We start from the raw sequence: 16057 nt of genomic DNA on the forward strand, positions 1-16057 counted from the left end.
TCATCCAGGCTTTTGTTCTTTTGTGTCTGAGCTGAGGTAGTTGTGAAATCTTTGTCCCTTCGAAGTTTTGTTTGTCCGTCCCCCTGAAGGCTTAGCCCTGGACCCGTGGCTCCAAGCAGAACTCCCTGTATTGTGATTGCGTGAATGGTTAAGCCTGAAGTGTCCTGCAGCCACCTCACTGTATTTATTTATGTCTTTGCTGAAGCCCAGAGGTTTCGTCCACTTTGCTTTGTCCCTCCTACCCCACCTCTCAGGCATGCCTGGATTTGAAGTCATGCATTGTTGTGTCCTGTGATTTTCAATGTCTAAAACAAGGTCCTTAGAAAGGAGAGAGTAAGGGCAGCATCGGGGTGCAAAGTAGTTGAGACGAGTTGTCAGGATTTGGAAGGAGGAAGTGCCTGTGGGTATTTGAAAGGGTCCTAATGTTGCAAGGAAGGAAGGAAGGAAGGAAGGAAGGAAGGAAGGAGGGAAGGAAGGAAGGAAGGAAGGAAGGAAGGAAAAAAGAGAGAAAATAGGGGTCAAATGAATAACACTTGAAGTTTTGAGTCAATTACAATCTATTCAATTACTTCTAATTTAGATAGAGAGGCTCCATCTAAAGGTGAAGAAATGGGGTTTGTGGGGGCTCTCCCCACTCAAGAGCCTTTCACTCAATCTAGCTGTCTCGTACGTCCTTGTAGCCTGGGTCAGCGATCTTCACAGTGGAGTGTGGGAGAAAAATGGAAAACTTCCATTTTAAATTATATTTATTTTAACCCTTCTGTAATTTTGAACTGGGGTTAGTAAAACAATGCATCTCTATAAGATAAACAGACATGCGTGTTGGAGGTGCATGTTCAAAATGTTTGTACTGATAGGAACATAATCAACATGCGGCCTGGGTGCACATTAACCTTCTAACAGCAAAGTGCCTCTTACAATCAGCTGGGTTCCTAATGAGCTACTTACATAAACATGATCAATAACGGTTCCGTAGGTATTTTTGTCCAAAAGGAAAGTCTCTTGACTTTTTCCAAGATTTTAACACAAACCCACATTCATAGTAGCATATTTGGAAAAGTATGAAGAAAATTAACATGCATAACCCCAGCCCATGTTTATAAAAGAGAGATCTTTCACTTTTGAGATCTGGAGATCATTTTCAATTTTGCTTAAAACTCTATAGGGGGCTGAAAAGTCACCTGCTACGTCAGCAGACCTGAAGTCAGACAAAGCCACCTTTGTACCCCAGGAGACCCAAGGGGCAGCCAAGAATCCTACACCCACGGAAACGGCAAAGGAGGGTGCCAAGCAGAAGGGGGGGCCCTCCCCTCTGCCTCTGGGCAAACTGTTCTGGAAAAAGGTAAGTGCTGGTCTCAAGATGTGGAGAGGGCGTGGGGCCGGGATGACTTAAGAAGTTCTTTCCGTTGGGCCAATCAATGACCTCAGCAGCATGTGGTGTTTCTCTCTCTTCTGCGAAATGACTCAAGTAGCCATTGAGTGGAAGACTTGCTCATTGACTCAGAATGACATGCCTCGCATAGTATAAACATGTGTTTCGTGGGAAAGGAAGGGGAAGGAACAAGGAGAATACTTCATTCTTGGAATTACTCCGGTTCATGATTGCGGGTTGTGGTATTTCATGACTTCATTGTCTTTTGAAAATCACTTATTACTTGACCCCCTCCCTGCCCCAGCTTCCTCTGAGCGCTCTGTCCCTGGAGAGACGAGCCCCGCCTGGGCTCTTTTTGCCCCTCCAGATATAAGCAGTCACTAGAAGCACCAGATTTCACGGTTCTTTGGAAAAGCCAAGGTGTCCACCGGCTTCCCACGGGGCAAGCACACAGCGTACTCTGTGATGGGAAAACGTAAACCACGGTCTGATTTGTTCCTCTCTAGAACGGAGGAGCCATGCGAGGGAGTGGTTTGGGTGGGGCTGAGTCATTCTGAGAGCTATTGCTTGGTCATCACAGCTGCCACACATGTTCCCAAGTCTTGTGTGTTTTCAGTGTGGCCAAACGATAAGCAAGACGTGGTGGGCGAGGCTGGCGGTGGGTGTGATCCGTAGAGCTGGGAAAATCCAATTTAGTAAATTCATCAAAACCCATGCCACTTGCACACAGGGCAGGCAGGTGATGATACAGGTGCTGCTGTGGAGTTAGTTTATTCTCTCGTCTGGAATCCTGGGTTCCTAGCTGGATTTCTGAATGGCCTCCTGTGTGTTTTCCTGCCGTGAGGAATTCTTCCTTCCAGGTTCGGCCCAGGAACAAACTCCAACACCAAGTGAAAACTTAGGGTGATGCCATGTGGTGTTCAGTTCAAACCCTCTTCCCTCACCAACCACCGATGACTTACTCTTAAAAATCTTTTATCAGCACTATAATGTAGGGGACAGTTTCTAGTGAGTGACATCCACTTAGGGGCGGCAGGGCACATGACTTTGGTGGCCCATAGTCAAACAGGTTTACCTTTATTTAAATCTATATAAATTTAAAGTGTATTAGGAAAGACAGAACTGGCACATTGAACTTGGTTTAACATATATTTTGTTCAAGTAAGAGAGAGGTTTCAAAAGCAGCCCAATTGCAAGGCAAGTGCAGCATAGATCACGGTACTGACAGTAAGTAAGTAAAGGTAAAGTGGGTCCTCCAGGACGCAGACCCCGCGACAGAAGTGAGGTGCAAGAGGAGAATGAGTGTGAAGGGGAATGGGAGTGGCAGGAGGAGGCACGGGGCCTGCCCACCAATCAGAGCCGGACACCGTGACCTGTGGCTGAGGGAGGGAATGGAGTGGGAGAAGGTCCCTCAGCCTGAGGGTGGGCTGGGCCAGAGGGGATTCCAGCACAGACACTGGGCGTTCTGGGGCCACACTTTGGGCAGAAATAGCCCAGCACCCCCAGGGCTCAGTCATGGGCTGGGAGCAGCCGGGCAGAGCCAGCCTGGGCATCAAGGATGCTGAAGGCGCCACCCGATGGCGCATACAACAAGGCAAAAACCTCTCAGGAGGCCGGCAAGTATCCGACGTTGGAGAATCCCTTACATAGGGTTAAAAGTCTGGTGTCAGACATATCTGACTTTGAGTCCCCGTCTGCTTGGATGAGCCTCAGTTTCCTAAGCTGTAAAATGCAAATAAGAAGAGCACCACGTGATGGAAAGGAAGCCAGGGTTCGGTGAAATAATTCTGGCAAAACCCTAACCCGTGCCCAGCGCAGAAGTGGCCGGTGGGCGCTGTCCCCAAGTCATTGATTTCCTGGCCTCCGTTCGGGAGGGTTGGGCACTGCCCACATCCACTTCTCATCCTTCTGGGCCGCCCCCGGTTTGGGGGCGCCTCTAAGCCAACAAGCCTCCGCGCTTCAGCTTCATCCTCTCTTCCCTTAGGGCTCTATCGGAGGTGTGCTTTGAAATTCAAGCTTTTCCCTGGAGATAAAAGGCGGGTTTGGGACATTTATCTCCCTAATACCAGAATTTCATTTATTTCCATTCCACTCTTTTTTTCCAACATTATCTGGTTTTACTTCATTAGTCGATTATAAAAATTACTAAAAGCTGAATCCCCTGTAAATCTTGTTTTTCCTTCTTTCGCCGGGTCAGAAAGAACCATGCCCTCTGGAGGTAAAATGGAACGATTCACTCCCGTGACAGTATTTTTAGTCGGTTTCTTTCATCAGTGCTGACTTTTTTTGTGCTAAATACTTTGTGTCAAGTAATCAGCATTGAAAAGACAGCAGTGCCTTTATTTTGTTCGTTAGATTCTACTTATAAGTGAAATCATATGGGTCTTGTCTTTCTCTAAAAAAACAAAATAGAAACAGACTCATAGCTTCAGAGAACAGACATGCAGCTGTCAGAGGGGAGGGGGAGGGGCTGGGTGGAAAAGGTGACGGGATTAAGAAAAACCAAACCAAAAGCCTCAAAGTCAGACAACCTTATGGGATTGCCAGAGGGAAAGGGGGGTGGGGGAGGCAGAAGAGGGTAAAGGGAGGGTAAGTGGTGATGGGAGTTGGTAGTGAACACACAGCACAGTATACTGATGACGTGTTGTAGAATTGCACCCCGAAACCTAATTTTATTAACCAGTGTCACCCCAATGAATTCAACCAATCAATCCATCAATAAGAAAAGACAACAATGGGGAGATTGCTGACCTCTTGCAGTTTACAATCTCATGGGAACTTCTCTTCTAATTGGAAATAAAATTGAGACCTTTGTTTTCTTTAAATTAAAATAAGTTTAGCATAATACTCTCCAGTAGCATGGTCCCTCCATGCCATCTCAAAGGGTAAGAGATCCTTCTCTTTTTTTTTTTTTAAATATATTTTATTGATTTTTTACAGAGAGGAAGGGAGAGAGATAGAGAGTCAGAAACATCGATGAGAGAGAAACATCGATCAGCTGCCTCTTGCACATCTCCCACTGGGGATGTGCCCGCAACCCAGGTACATGCCCTTGACCGGAATCGAACCTGGGACCTTTCAGTCCGCAGGCCGATGCTCTATCCACTGAGCCAAACCGGTTTTGGAGAGATCCTTCTCTTTTACTGCTGATAGTACTCTAAGAGAAATAAGCCAGTCAGAGAAAGACAAGTATCACATGGTCTCATTCATATGTGGAATCTAATGCACAAAATAAACTAATGAACAAAATAGATTCAGAGACATAGAAGCATAGAACAGACTGTCAAATCTCAGAAGGAAGGTGAGGGTAGTGGGTGGGTGCAGAGAGATTAACCAAGGAACTCATATGCATATATGCATAACCCATGGACACAGACAGTAGGGTGGTGAAGGCCTGGGGTGAGAGGGCGGGACAGTTAGAAGGGGTCAGTTGGGGAAAAGGGGGATGTATGTAATACTTTAAACAATAAAGATAAAAAATAAAGTAATTAATTAATTAAAATGTTTTAGTTATAAAATCGTTCTTGTAAAAATTCTGTAAAACGCTGACAAGCACTAGAAAATTCTGGTGTTTCCAGCCACAGACCCGCCGTGCAAGCTGCTCCAGACATGGGCTCTGAGCAGGTGTCTCTGACATGTGACCAACATGGAAGGGGCAGGAGCTCGGCCGCTCATTTAGCCAATTATCCCAACTGGATATGTCAGCCCCTGCTGACCTAACGGCGACACGCACGGCCAGTGTGCAAATGTACAGAAATGTGTGAAAGGGGTTTGCGCAGCTCTTGGACGCTGCCTTAGAAGGTAACCAATCACCTCCTTTTCCCAACCTCACTCCTCGGTGACACTGAGAAGAAAGTCTCCCCTTGCTATTGGCAGGCACCTCTCTCTGTGTCACACGTGCCCACCTCCCTTTCAACAGGACTTTAACTAGAACTTAATGAGCATTTGTGAAACATCAGAAAGACCTGGAAATCTGAAATCATGACAACGATCACAGAAGCATCGTGTCCCAAAGCAGCTCCTGCTTCTTACCATCGCCTCCACCAGGTTCCCAGTCCCATCTCGAACATCGTGAGCAACGACGGCCAGGACTCTCCAGGCATGGAAACCAGACACAAGCTAAGCTCACCCCAGCCAGCTGGGCCGGCAAAGAGGCTTGAAGAACTGAAAGCTGCTCTTTGGAAATGGTGGGAGGACTGTCTCCGCCTCAAGCGGGCAGTATATTGCCTCTTGGAACTTTGGCAGGTCAGGTTGGAGGTGGTCTGGCTTTCAAAATATTGTTTAATTCCTCACCTGTTCAGAATATTAAGTAGCATGCAACTGTTCTCAAGGAGAAAGGGTGTAATTCCAAGAAAGCTACTCTTCTGAATGGCCTATGGTTTCTTGACAATCAGAAGCTTCCAGAAAACCCACAGTCCTTTTTAGGGGCATGTTTGTGCCCAGGTAAATGTTATTATAAGAAGCAGATAAATACAATAAATGATCCACACCGAAGTCTAGAGAGAAGGAACTCTGGTAATGGGCAAAGACACTCAAACAGACACCCACCATTAAAAAAAAAAAAAATGTTTCTGATCCTGGAAGTCATCGTGGCAGGAGGAAAACTTGGTCCTAAGAACCACCTCCCCCACTTTTTAATTGGGGCCACAGTAAGTGAGAGAACATAAACAAAGTGCCAAGGGCAAAAGATGGATTTGTAAATGTCAGTTCCCATCTTCCCTTACACTGGATGTTTTAAAGGTAAAAATAAAGGCAGGACTGGGAACTAAGTAGATATGGGGAGTAGTTCTTAACCTGAATCCAAGAGCAGAGATGTGAGTGTGAATGAACACCCGGAAGCCATGTGCAGAATATGTTCTTCATGCTCACTTTCTGGGAAGACAGCCCGATCTGTCCAGTGAACCTGGACTGAAGTGGTCTGTAAACACCACCACCCAGAAAGTTTAGGAACAGCTGCAGGAAAGACGCAAAGGTGAGCTTTGCAGCTGGAGCTTGGCAAACCGACATAACGAATGTGTCATCGACTTTGGATAGAATAGGGATAACTCTGCTCCTGTTTGGGGCAGCACAGGGAGTAACCGTGTCTGAACTTGGATGTGTTGGGCCCCAGCCCTCTGGTTGTCCATTGACGTGTTTTACCAGAATTAGGCTTGGACATAGGAATGTGGCCCCTATTGAGGGCTGACGTGAGCAGCTTCTGACTCTGGCCACTGTGCGATGGTCAGGACAAGGCTGAGGGCCTGTTTGTTACACGGCGCCTGCTGCTCTCTGAGGACCATGGATGACTCTCTCTGGTCCTGCTGCAGAATTTTCCTGATCATCATTTGTTTTTACCTAACAGTGCCCATGTATTGTGCGACCAAACATATTTCCCCCTTTCCAACAGCTACCAGGACATGTCACCATAAACATGTTACAGCCAAGACCGCGGCTTGTGCTCTCTATAGTGACCCCTGTCCAGGCTGCATCTGGCTGTTCATTTTCCCTTTGTTGCATTTAAAAATACATAACGTATATGATCTTGCTCTTCTGTGTACATTTGTGTCAGCTCCTTCGAGTTCTTTCTGGAACAAGGCACATAAGCAACATCCTGGAGTTGCACCCGGAGGCTGTCCGCCCCGGTGTCTGTAACGTTCTGACTCTTGCTTTTGTTTTTATCTTCCCTTCAGTCGGTTAAAGAGGAGCCCGTCCCCACAGGTGCAGAGGAGAATGTAAGTGACGCATGACGCGAGACTCATTCCATTCTCATCTGCATGTTGGACAGGGGCCCCTCAGCTCCCGAGTTGTGTTCCTGCATGCTCCCAGGGTTGCTCCTCTGCGTGGACTCTTTCACCCTTGCACGGGATCAGGGGCTCTGGGGAATAACTTGGGGTGAACATTTGTAATGCCCATTGAATCAGTGCCAACTAAGTGCAAAATCAGAGCACACACTTTTATCATTTGTTATCCTTTAGGGGCTGAAAGAGTCTACTAACTGTAAGAGCATCTTTATACTTCCTTCCGGGACAAGGATGCCACGCCCTCTGCTCCATTCCGCTCTGGTTGCTCCTTTTCTTTCACGTTCATTTGCATGACAACCCAGATTCTCTACTAACGGTGGGTGGTACTCAGGACAGGCACTTGCCTCAGGCATGAGAGCCTCTTGCTGCAAAAGGTGCTGAGACTGTTGGTCTTGGGTGGGAGAGCCAACTCCGTGAGTCTGTACCTGAGAGACTTAGGTGGAGCCCTACTGTCTTGGCCTTGATCTTCAGAGCAATGGCCAAAGTCTTCAAGACTGTGCACTCATGTCTGAAGGAACTGGCTCCACACCAGACGCCACGAAAATGTTATCTTTCCAAAACATCTTCCCGGGAATGGATGAGTTGGCCTCGTGCTCTGAAAGTGGCAGGCCCTGGAAACTTTAATGAGTGGGGATGGTGAGTTCACTGCTCCTCAACTTAGAAACCAAGCACCATCGTTTTGCCGGAGCAAAATATACTCCTCTCTTCTGGGTGTCTCTTATGTACTTGCCATGGATAGGGTTGCGTTTTCATTTCCATTTAGTTGCTAGAACTGAACAAATACTGAAAATCCAAGCACATTCCAGAAATATTGTTGGCGATGTGGAATAGAAATTAGAATGGCTATGTTATCATTCTTGTGTGTGTTTTTTTCTCTGCAAAAACTTCGTGTCCCTGAGTTTTTTTGCAGAGAAACTTCCTTTAGGCATTCGTGAGTGGTGGCCTGTCTGAAGCACCCGGTCTCTCAGCTCATAGGCCGCGATGCAGTTACTGTCTAGTGGGAAAACAGGAAATATTTCACTTTCTAGTGAGGAATTTAAAACAGGAATATAAACATAAGTTAAATTACTGATACCAAAGATAAACGCAAAAGCTGAGAGATAAATGAAAAAAAGCAAAATATTTTCTCAAGAAAATAAAGAAGCATTACAAAAATTGGCTATAAATCAGTTTACAAAACTCACAGCTCTAGTAAAAACTGTATAAGCCAAATTTTAAGAGTAAGTATGGTGTAATATTTGAGGCAGAAAGTGAAACTGTATTTTGCCAAAATATGTATCTTCAGGCAACATCTAATATCCCCTCCTGGCATCAAGAAAGGGGGATTCAATCCTAAATTATAGTATAAATCTGACTTTAATTGTGTTCATTAAAATGTTCAGATGCAATCATGCATTCTAAATAAGGAACAACTTTTTCCAAAGCCGTGGCCTGGAAGGAAATCAGAAAACTATCCAAACAAAAGTGAAATTCTCATGTTTATATGCAAATAAGCTCCTAATTTAGCTTAAATCCTTCTGGGTTTCCACTGGACTTTCCTTGGCTGCTGAAAGTCAACTTTTTGGGGAGTCTTTTTTTTTTTAGAATAGACTCTGGTCCAGTATTTATGAGTTGACACCTGGCAACCTTAAGAAAGGCCCAGCAAGAGAACCATTGGCAAGCAGATCAAGTTGATTTATAGAGGTATCACCATACAACCTGACCGCTTTATTATGTGAGTAATTTTCCCTCCAGCCCTGCCTCAAAGCCAGAATAATTCCAAACCAGAGCCAGTGAATCAGACTGTTCATTACTTACCTAAGGCCATTTCTCTTTCTCCACTTGTCTTCCCTTGATCTTAGGCAAGGTTGGTAACTACTACATCCCCAAAGTATTTGATCATGATTAGTCTAAACCAATAATTCCATATTCTTCCCCAGTAATCAGTGTAGGAGTAAACATATTACCGACTTTTGGCCAATGAAATGGCTCCTGAGGTAGGGAATTAAAGTACAGAAGTTCATTTGGAGCAAAATCTTTTGCTGTGATCTTCCTTCCTTCTTAGGACCCTGGGTGGAGGCTGTGATGCCTGGACATGTGGCAGCTACTTTATATCCATGAGGTAGCAAATAAAAGCCAGCATGCCAAGGATGTCAGAGCACAAGGGTAGAAAGAGCTCAGGTTCTCAGAGAAATTGTGGAGCCACTAAACCAATCCCAGAACTTCCGACTTTCAAACATTTTGTTCCATAGCTTTATTGGTTAGGGCACTATTAGCTATTCAGTTACTGGTAGACAACTTCATTCTCACCGAAATGGCTACTGACCTGCAGTGTGACGTTGGCCAAGCCATTCAGTCATTCCGATGCTTCCCCTGTCGGTAGAGATAACGCTGCCTGCGCTGAGCTGTCTCTGAACTACTTACTGAGGCCAGTATTAAACTGCCTTGCACAGCGACAGGCACAGTAAAAAGGTAGTTATTAGCATCATCTCTAACCGGGCACATGTGCATGCGGGGTGATTCCAGGGAACCTGTGCCCAGGGGCAAACAGCTCTCTCAACAGCACATGCAGCAGCAGGAGTGTGAACTGAGCGTATCACGCACCAGGCGCTGTTCTAGGCACTTTACCTGCTTTGCCCAGTTTGATTCTGAAAACAGCTTTCTGATGTGTATGCTGTTCCCATGGAAAGGTGAGCAAATGCAGGCCCAGCGATGCTGAGTGGGGACTTGGCATGTGAGAGCCGCTAGGAGGGGCAGAGTCGGACTTAGGCCCAGGCAGGCTGGTGCTGGAGGCTGTGCTCATAATCACCGTGTCCCCTGGCTGCACTGCAGGCTGACCCAGGGCTCCTGTGGCTGAAGCGTACTGTTCAGAAATGCAATTGAATTAAATTGGGCCTAGACGTGGGAGTCCATGCCCACCCCTGACTGCCAGGCCAGTCTCTCCTTCGGCTCCAGTCTGAGCTGGTTTCCTAAAGCCAGAACCGGGTCCCAGGCCCCGCAGAAGCCTCCTCACAAACGTGTTTTCTTTGGCTGGCCCAGTGCTCTGTTCTTCGAATCCCTGTAGACGAAGCAACCTGTCTTTTGTTCATGGCAGTTCCCACCACTCCTCCTTGTCTTCTATCTGGTCAGTCCAGGCTGAGACCACCTGCTGAAAGCCAGCGTCTTGGCTCCTGGGACTTTTGAGTTTATAACTTTCCAACCGAGATCTTTGTTTACAAAGTGAAGATGCTGGAAGCCATGCCAATATTTTAAGAAAGAAAAGGTGGGGGAAACAGCTGAGATTTAACTGCCTCATTTCGGGGTGTTCCTGTGTGCTGATGTGTTGGTGGACAGACAACTTCCTGTTCCCATTGACAATGTTGAGATAGGTGCCCAAGGTCATCATTTGGGTCATTTGCAAATCCTGAAGGACAGGAGAGGGGTTTCCCCACAAGCATGCTCTGCTTTGGATGTAAGTTCCTCCCCCTCCTCCCTGCAGTGAGGACAAGACGAGGAAGCTGGGGTCTGGTACCAGGAAACCAAACGCTGCTTCCCTCCAAGGCAGGGCCAGCAACCGTATGTCAAGGGCCAGAGAGTCAAGATTTTAGACTTCACAGGCCACACACAGTCTCTGAGGGCAGTTAAATATCAGTTAAAAAAATATTTACAACCTTTAAAAATGTGAACCCATTCTTAGTTTGGAGGCCATACCTCAACGAACTCAGATGGATCCGGTAATGGTTTGCCAATCCTGCCTGAGGAAACAAATTAGCAAACAAAAGTTATAAACCCTCTCAGTTAACTTTGGAACCTGTTGCAGCGATGAAAGCCAATGCAGAAACTGCCCCAGATGTGACCAGGGCCCGGCACAAAGGCAGGCCATGCACAAGGACACGTGTGGGATCAGAGGCAGGTGACCCAGACCTCCCAGCTGTGCACCAGGGCTGGCCAGCCGTCCCCACAGACGATCAGGGACACTGAGCTCACCAGGCACCATGCTGGGGGCTGTAAGCAACTTTGCCAAGTTCATTTCTCTTGTGGAAGTCTGAACTTGAGCTAAGCAACAATGACGGTCTGGGGTGGAGAAAGAAATGAGTTAGCGAGGATGTGGAGTCTATTGATGGAGGGGCTTTCGCAGGATCCTTTTTGCACAGAGGACAGTTACCCCCAGGTGCAGGGAGCAAGGATGTGGACTGGAAGTTGTCGAGGTCATGGTCTCTGAAGCTGAACTCTTAGGGGACTGATTCCCCCGATGTTTACACAGGCAGGTACAGGTCACCTACGTCACATCAGAGGAGGGCATCCTAGAAGGAGAGGCATTTGGAGCAGCTTTGAGGACCCGTCCCCCAAATGGCACTTCCTGTCTAAGCCTGTACCTTCCTGGGGCGGGTTTTGCCCCCAGGCCGGCTGTTGGCAGCTGTGTAGAAAGCGGCTGTGAGCGCACCTTGTAAGACATGAGTGCTCCCTCTTGAAGATGTGCCTGCGTAGAAACAGTCATAGACTCAAACCTGTAGCCACTGGGTGGATGCAGGGCTACCAGGACCCCGCTTTATAAAACATGGTTGGGGGCAATGTTTTTTTACTGTCTTATTACCTGGCAAAACAATCCAGGTGGTGTGTGAATCACCGGTAGAGGTTAGAAGGTCCCAGGAAGTAGACTCCGCCTTACAAACCGTGGATCTCAACGAAGAGGCGGAGGCCACACCTGCACCCCCAGAAGGAAAACTCAAAAGAGAAGAACGCAAGCCACCGACAAATTCTCTGATGGCGTTCCTCAGACAAATGGTAAGCCGCTCGCTTCCAGTGCAGGCAAACCTGAACCCCTCGCGTAGCTTCCAAGGCTAAAATCGCATGTGCACAAGCATGAGATAGAATTACAGGCGGAGTGGAGGGCATGTGAAGTGTGCGGTGAGAAAATTCCCTTTTATGCTTCAGATTCAATCACAGAGAAAGTCTGTTTATTGCTAATCCTATATAATAAAAAGGGAATATGCAAATCGACCGTCACTCTGTCACAAAGATGGCAGTGCCCACAGCAGAGGCGGGGTTTCTGTAATGAGCCTTAACCCTTAACAAGCAATCAGCAGGGACCTGAGACTGCACCCACCTACCCCCCACACCCCCAACGTGGGGCTTGACAGGGGACCTCAGGCCACGCCCAGCAATATTAAAATATTTCCTCTAATTAATCCCCTTTTAGTGTGCACGAATTTCATGCACCAGGCCACTAGTATTTCATAACCTTTCGTTAACCTCTACTAACCCCTTTTTAAAAAATGTTTTTTATTGGTTTCAGAGAGAGGAAGGGAGAGGGAGAGAGAAACATCAATGCAAGAACATCCATCGGTTACCTCCTGCACACCCCCCACCAGGGGTTGTGCCCCAACAGGGAATCAAACTGGTGCCCTCTTGGTACACAGGATGATGCTCAACCAACTGAGCCACAGCGGCCAGTGTTTCCTGTGGAAATTTTTAAAACAAGACTTATTAATTCGACCAGAGTATAGTTAGCATAGAATGAAGGTAAGGACCAAATGTGTTTTCTTCTCAATATGTACCTGGCGAAGTTAATATTATTGTTTATTATTATTTATTTGTGAAGGTTCTACCTGTTTATGGCAAAAGACACTGCTTTCCTTATGACAGGAATTATATGCGGTTTCCTTTGAAAACACATTTATGACATAAAGAACATAGGCATTTTTAAAGGATTAAGTAATGAATAGTCAAAGTTACATATTGATGTTGGAAAATTCTGAAGATGACACAAACTTGGATAAAGCTGACTTATAGATATTCAAATAAGGAAATGAGAACATAATTTTCTAAGAATGAATATGTATAACTTAGTTGGTAAATTCGCCATTCTCTTAGTTATATAGAATGGAAAGAATTCAGGCATACAGCCTTTGGTGTCTATAAAGCATCATCCACATTAAATACCTAAAGATCCAAGAACTTAAATAATATAATGAACTAACACCAAAATCAGTCGGAAGACAAAAGGCAAAAATTTATGTAAAAGGTCATTGGTTTAATTCTCTTTTAATGAAAAACAAGAATTTCATTATCGTGTGCCTTCATGTTCATGAGTATTTGGGAATTTAATCCTTTAAGGAAGCAACTCTAATTTCACAGGCCCAACCTGTTAAGGAATTCTTTCTAGTCCGCAAAACAAAACAACACAACACCCTTGCCAGTGGGAGTTGAGGCATGTGCGAAATAACTCTTAGAAACTGTTGGCAGGAACTGTTCTCTTTCGTTGCTGGTTTCTCATGGAGAAGCTGCGTAGGGGAAGGCGTGGGCAGCCTATGTGGCCAGAACCCCATCCATATTCCTGGCCATTTGCTCTGCAATTTGGCACTGAAAATGGGGATCAAGATTGGAGATGTTTAAACCAATTTGTACACAATGTCAGGAAAGAAAAGAACATTTGGCCTGTTTCTGGAAACCCACCTGCATCACAAATGGGGTCCCCAAATAGCTCGTCAGAGCCTTGAGTGTGATTCAGCTGGCCCATGTCTGAATGGAGTTGAGAGATAACATGTATGTCAAACAGAATGACTTTCTCTTCCAAATAACCAACATGCTCAACTTCTTCACTTAAAAGAGAGGAAAACATAAGAGACTCCAAATAAAGCATAAAAGACGTGTAAACCATCCATTCAAAACAAATCCTTACATTCCATTGAGTCCCATGTTACTTAAATTCATCCTCCAGAGCTATCCATTGCTTGGTGATATTTTCTAGCAGTAGAAACTGAGTAATCTGAACTGTTAGGGGTACAAAATTGGAAACAAAAGTCCTTTGGAATTGATTTTCCATAAGATGGGGATAGAGGTAGAAGCCTTTTATTTTCCGAAGCAGACTTCAGGGGATTCATAGTGTCAGGGCTCACAATGTCCATTGTTTTTAATATCTGTTGCCCAAGAAAAGGGTGGTGCCTGGGAGCTTACACATTGTTCCTTTGATTGTGTAAGCTCCAAAGCTTCCATGACTGTTGGGATTTCTCCTAAAATTCCAGATATCCTAATGACCCTTGTCTTACATTCTGTTCTGATTTCATTATAACATTATATTACTACTAGAGGCCCGATGCACAAAATTCATGCAAGGGGCTTGGCCCTCGCAGACTCGGCTTCGTCCGGAAGGTCATTCGTTTGTCCGGTCTAATTAGCATATTACACTTTTATTATTATAGATTGTGATTAATTCAAATCCACGAAAGACTTGGGTTTGCTAGTTTACCACAATCCCCACTACTTCCTATTGTCACATCCAGCCCAGCTCACTCATTTATGTCACTGGCCCTACCCCTGTGAGCATTTGAGTTTGAAGCCCCTGATACAGAGCCACGTCATCCTTTATAACAACTTCATTGAGTCTCATTGTCTGGATTTATTAGACTCTGATTTGCCCTTGCTCTGTTGGCGGACAATTGGTTTGTTTCCAGCTCGTTGCATTTCATTCATTCACTTATTGAACAAATAATTATTGAGCACCCACTTTACTCAGGCACAAGGGATACAGCCGTGAGCATCAGACACGGTTCTTGTCCTCATGGAGACGAAAGCTAAGGAAAAAAACAGGCGCTTATTTTTCTCTCTCTGACGCACTGAGTGAGCACAAACCATGTGTCTTACACACAAGGTCTCACCTACTTCGCTAACTGGCATGAACACCCCTGCCCCCTGCTTTTATGCATCTGTGTTAATATGCCCTTAGTGTAGCCTTCTGGAAGTCAGCTTCGGCAATTATTTTGAGGAAATATTTTTAGATTATATATAGTGGCTTCCAAACTAATCTAAAGTATTTGTATTTATGCAGGAAGGAAAAAAATAAACTGCTCTAAGGGCTTGAAAATAGAGACAGTACCTGTTCCATCCCTATGGCATTCTTTGTGTTGTTGTTTTGTTTTTTGAATAAAATAAGGAAATGTTTCCACTGATTTTAGATATTGTTACATAATATAGTTTTTTTAAAATAATTGACTTAATAGAAGAGAAAACTCAATTTCAAATGAATCCCTTTTTTGTAAGTTATGTCTCCAGTCACCAGATCATTGATTTTCCACCTTCTAGTCTTTGTCACCCTCAAGTTTCCTTCAGATAATGCATTCACCATCCCATGACTAAGTAACTCTTGTTTGAGTTTTTATTTTAATAAATGTATTGCCCAGTTCATTTCTAAAGAGAGCTTTTTCCTTCCAGAAATTGACCTCATAAAAGTAAAAATAGAAAGAATGTCATTTTTTTCCAAATAATTTTGTTTCAGGGTGGGGGGAAAAATAGAGTCATGTAAGTACTTACCTTACAGGTAGATATAGCACTTCACAAAGACCCTCTGGGCTCCTACAGGTCTTCAGCGTAATTGCAAGGAACAGCTGAAACATCTGTCATGCCCCAATCAAAAATGATGCTTCTATGCATTAAGTCAACTGTATGTCAAGAAATTGGATAGTTGAAGCAGTATATTTTTATAAAGTGAGTGGGTAGAGGACTGTATTCATGTAGCTGCAAACCAGGTAGGCAGATGAAACCATAAAGGTGGTAGAGAGAAATAGAGACATACAGATCTATCATTTGTCAATATTAATAACACCCTGTACTTGAAAAGTACAGTACGTTCCTCCTCCAAATTAGTGTCACATACATTGTTTCACTGAATCCTCCTCCAGTCTCCTTAGACCATTAGTTTTGAAGGAAACTCTTTGTTAGAGTAACATTCTCAGGCTTAGGTAAAAAAGAGTGTGAGCTTCAGTATTGGGCAAAATACATTCAATCTAATGAGTCTAAGAAAACCTGTTGAAATTTATTACCTGGAACAGGTGGGGAAGACGGTGGTTTGTAATGGTAACTATAAAACAAAACAAAACAAAACACAAGAGTTTTCTAGCCAAAGTTGGGGTGGGGGGGTGTTGCTGTTGTTTTTTTAATATATTTTTAT

General features: G+C 44.9%; 1 protein-coding gene and 1 long non-coding RNA gene across 6 annotated transcripts in view; one reads left to right on the forward strand and one right to left on the reverse strand.

Annotated features, from left to right (window-relative positions):
* The window catches only part of BCAS1 (breast carcinoma amplified sequence 1), a 74360-nt gene that overhangs the window by 43387 nt on the left and 14916 nt on the right, over window positions 1-16057 (forward strand). For 3 of the 5 annotated variants that reach the window (XM_015570400.1, XM_015570401.1, XM_015570399.1), the window contains 3 exons: window positions 1166-1342; window positions 7042-7083; window positions 11722-11895. In XM_015570400.1, coding sequence (XP_015425886.1) covers window positions 1166-1342; window positions 7042-7083; window positions 11722-11895 — 393 coding nt within the window. The remainder of the gene's footprint in view (window positions 1-1165; window positions 1343-7041; window positions 7084-11721; window positions 11896-16057) is intronic. The other 2 variants (XM_015570403.1, XM_015570402.1) reach the window with 1 other exon arrangement.
* LOC107184638 lies at window positions 12984-14825 on the reverse strand. Its single transcript, XR_001515539.1, has 3 exons — window positions 14618-14825; window positions 13567-13632; window positions 12984-13473 (listed from the first exon to the last, which is right to left on the reverse strand). It is a non-coding gene; the product is annotated as an uncharacterized LOC107184638 (long non-coding RNA).

This window comes from Myotis davidii, unplaced genomic scaffold (genome assembly GCF_000327345.1).
Source record: "Myotis davidii unplaced genomic scaffold, ASM32734v1 scaffold27, whole genome shotgun sequence".
Classification (NCBI taxonomy): Eukaryota; Metazoa; Chordata; class Mammalia; order Chiroptera; family Vespertilionidae; genus Myotis; species Myotis davidii.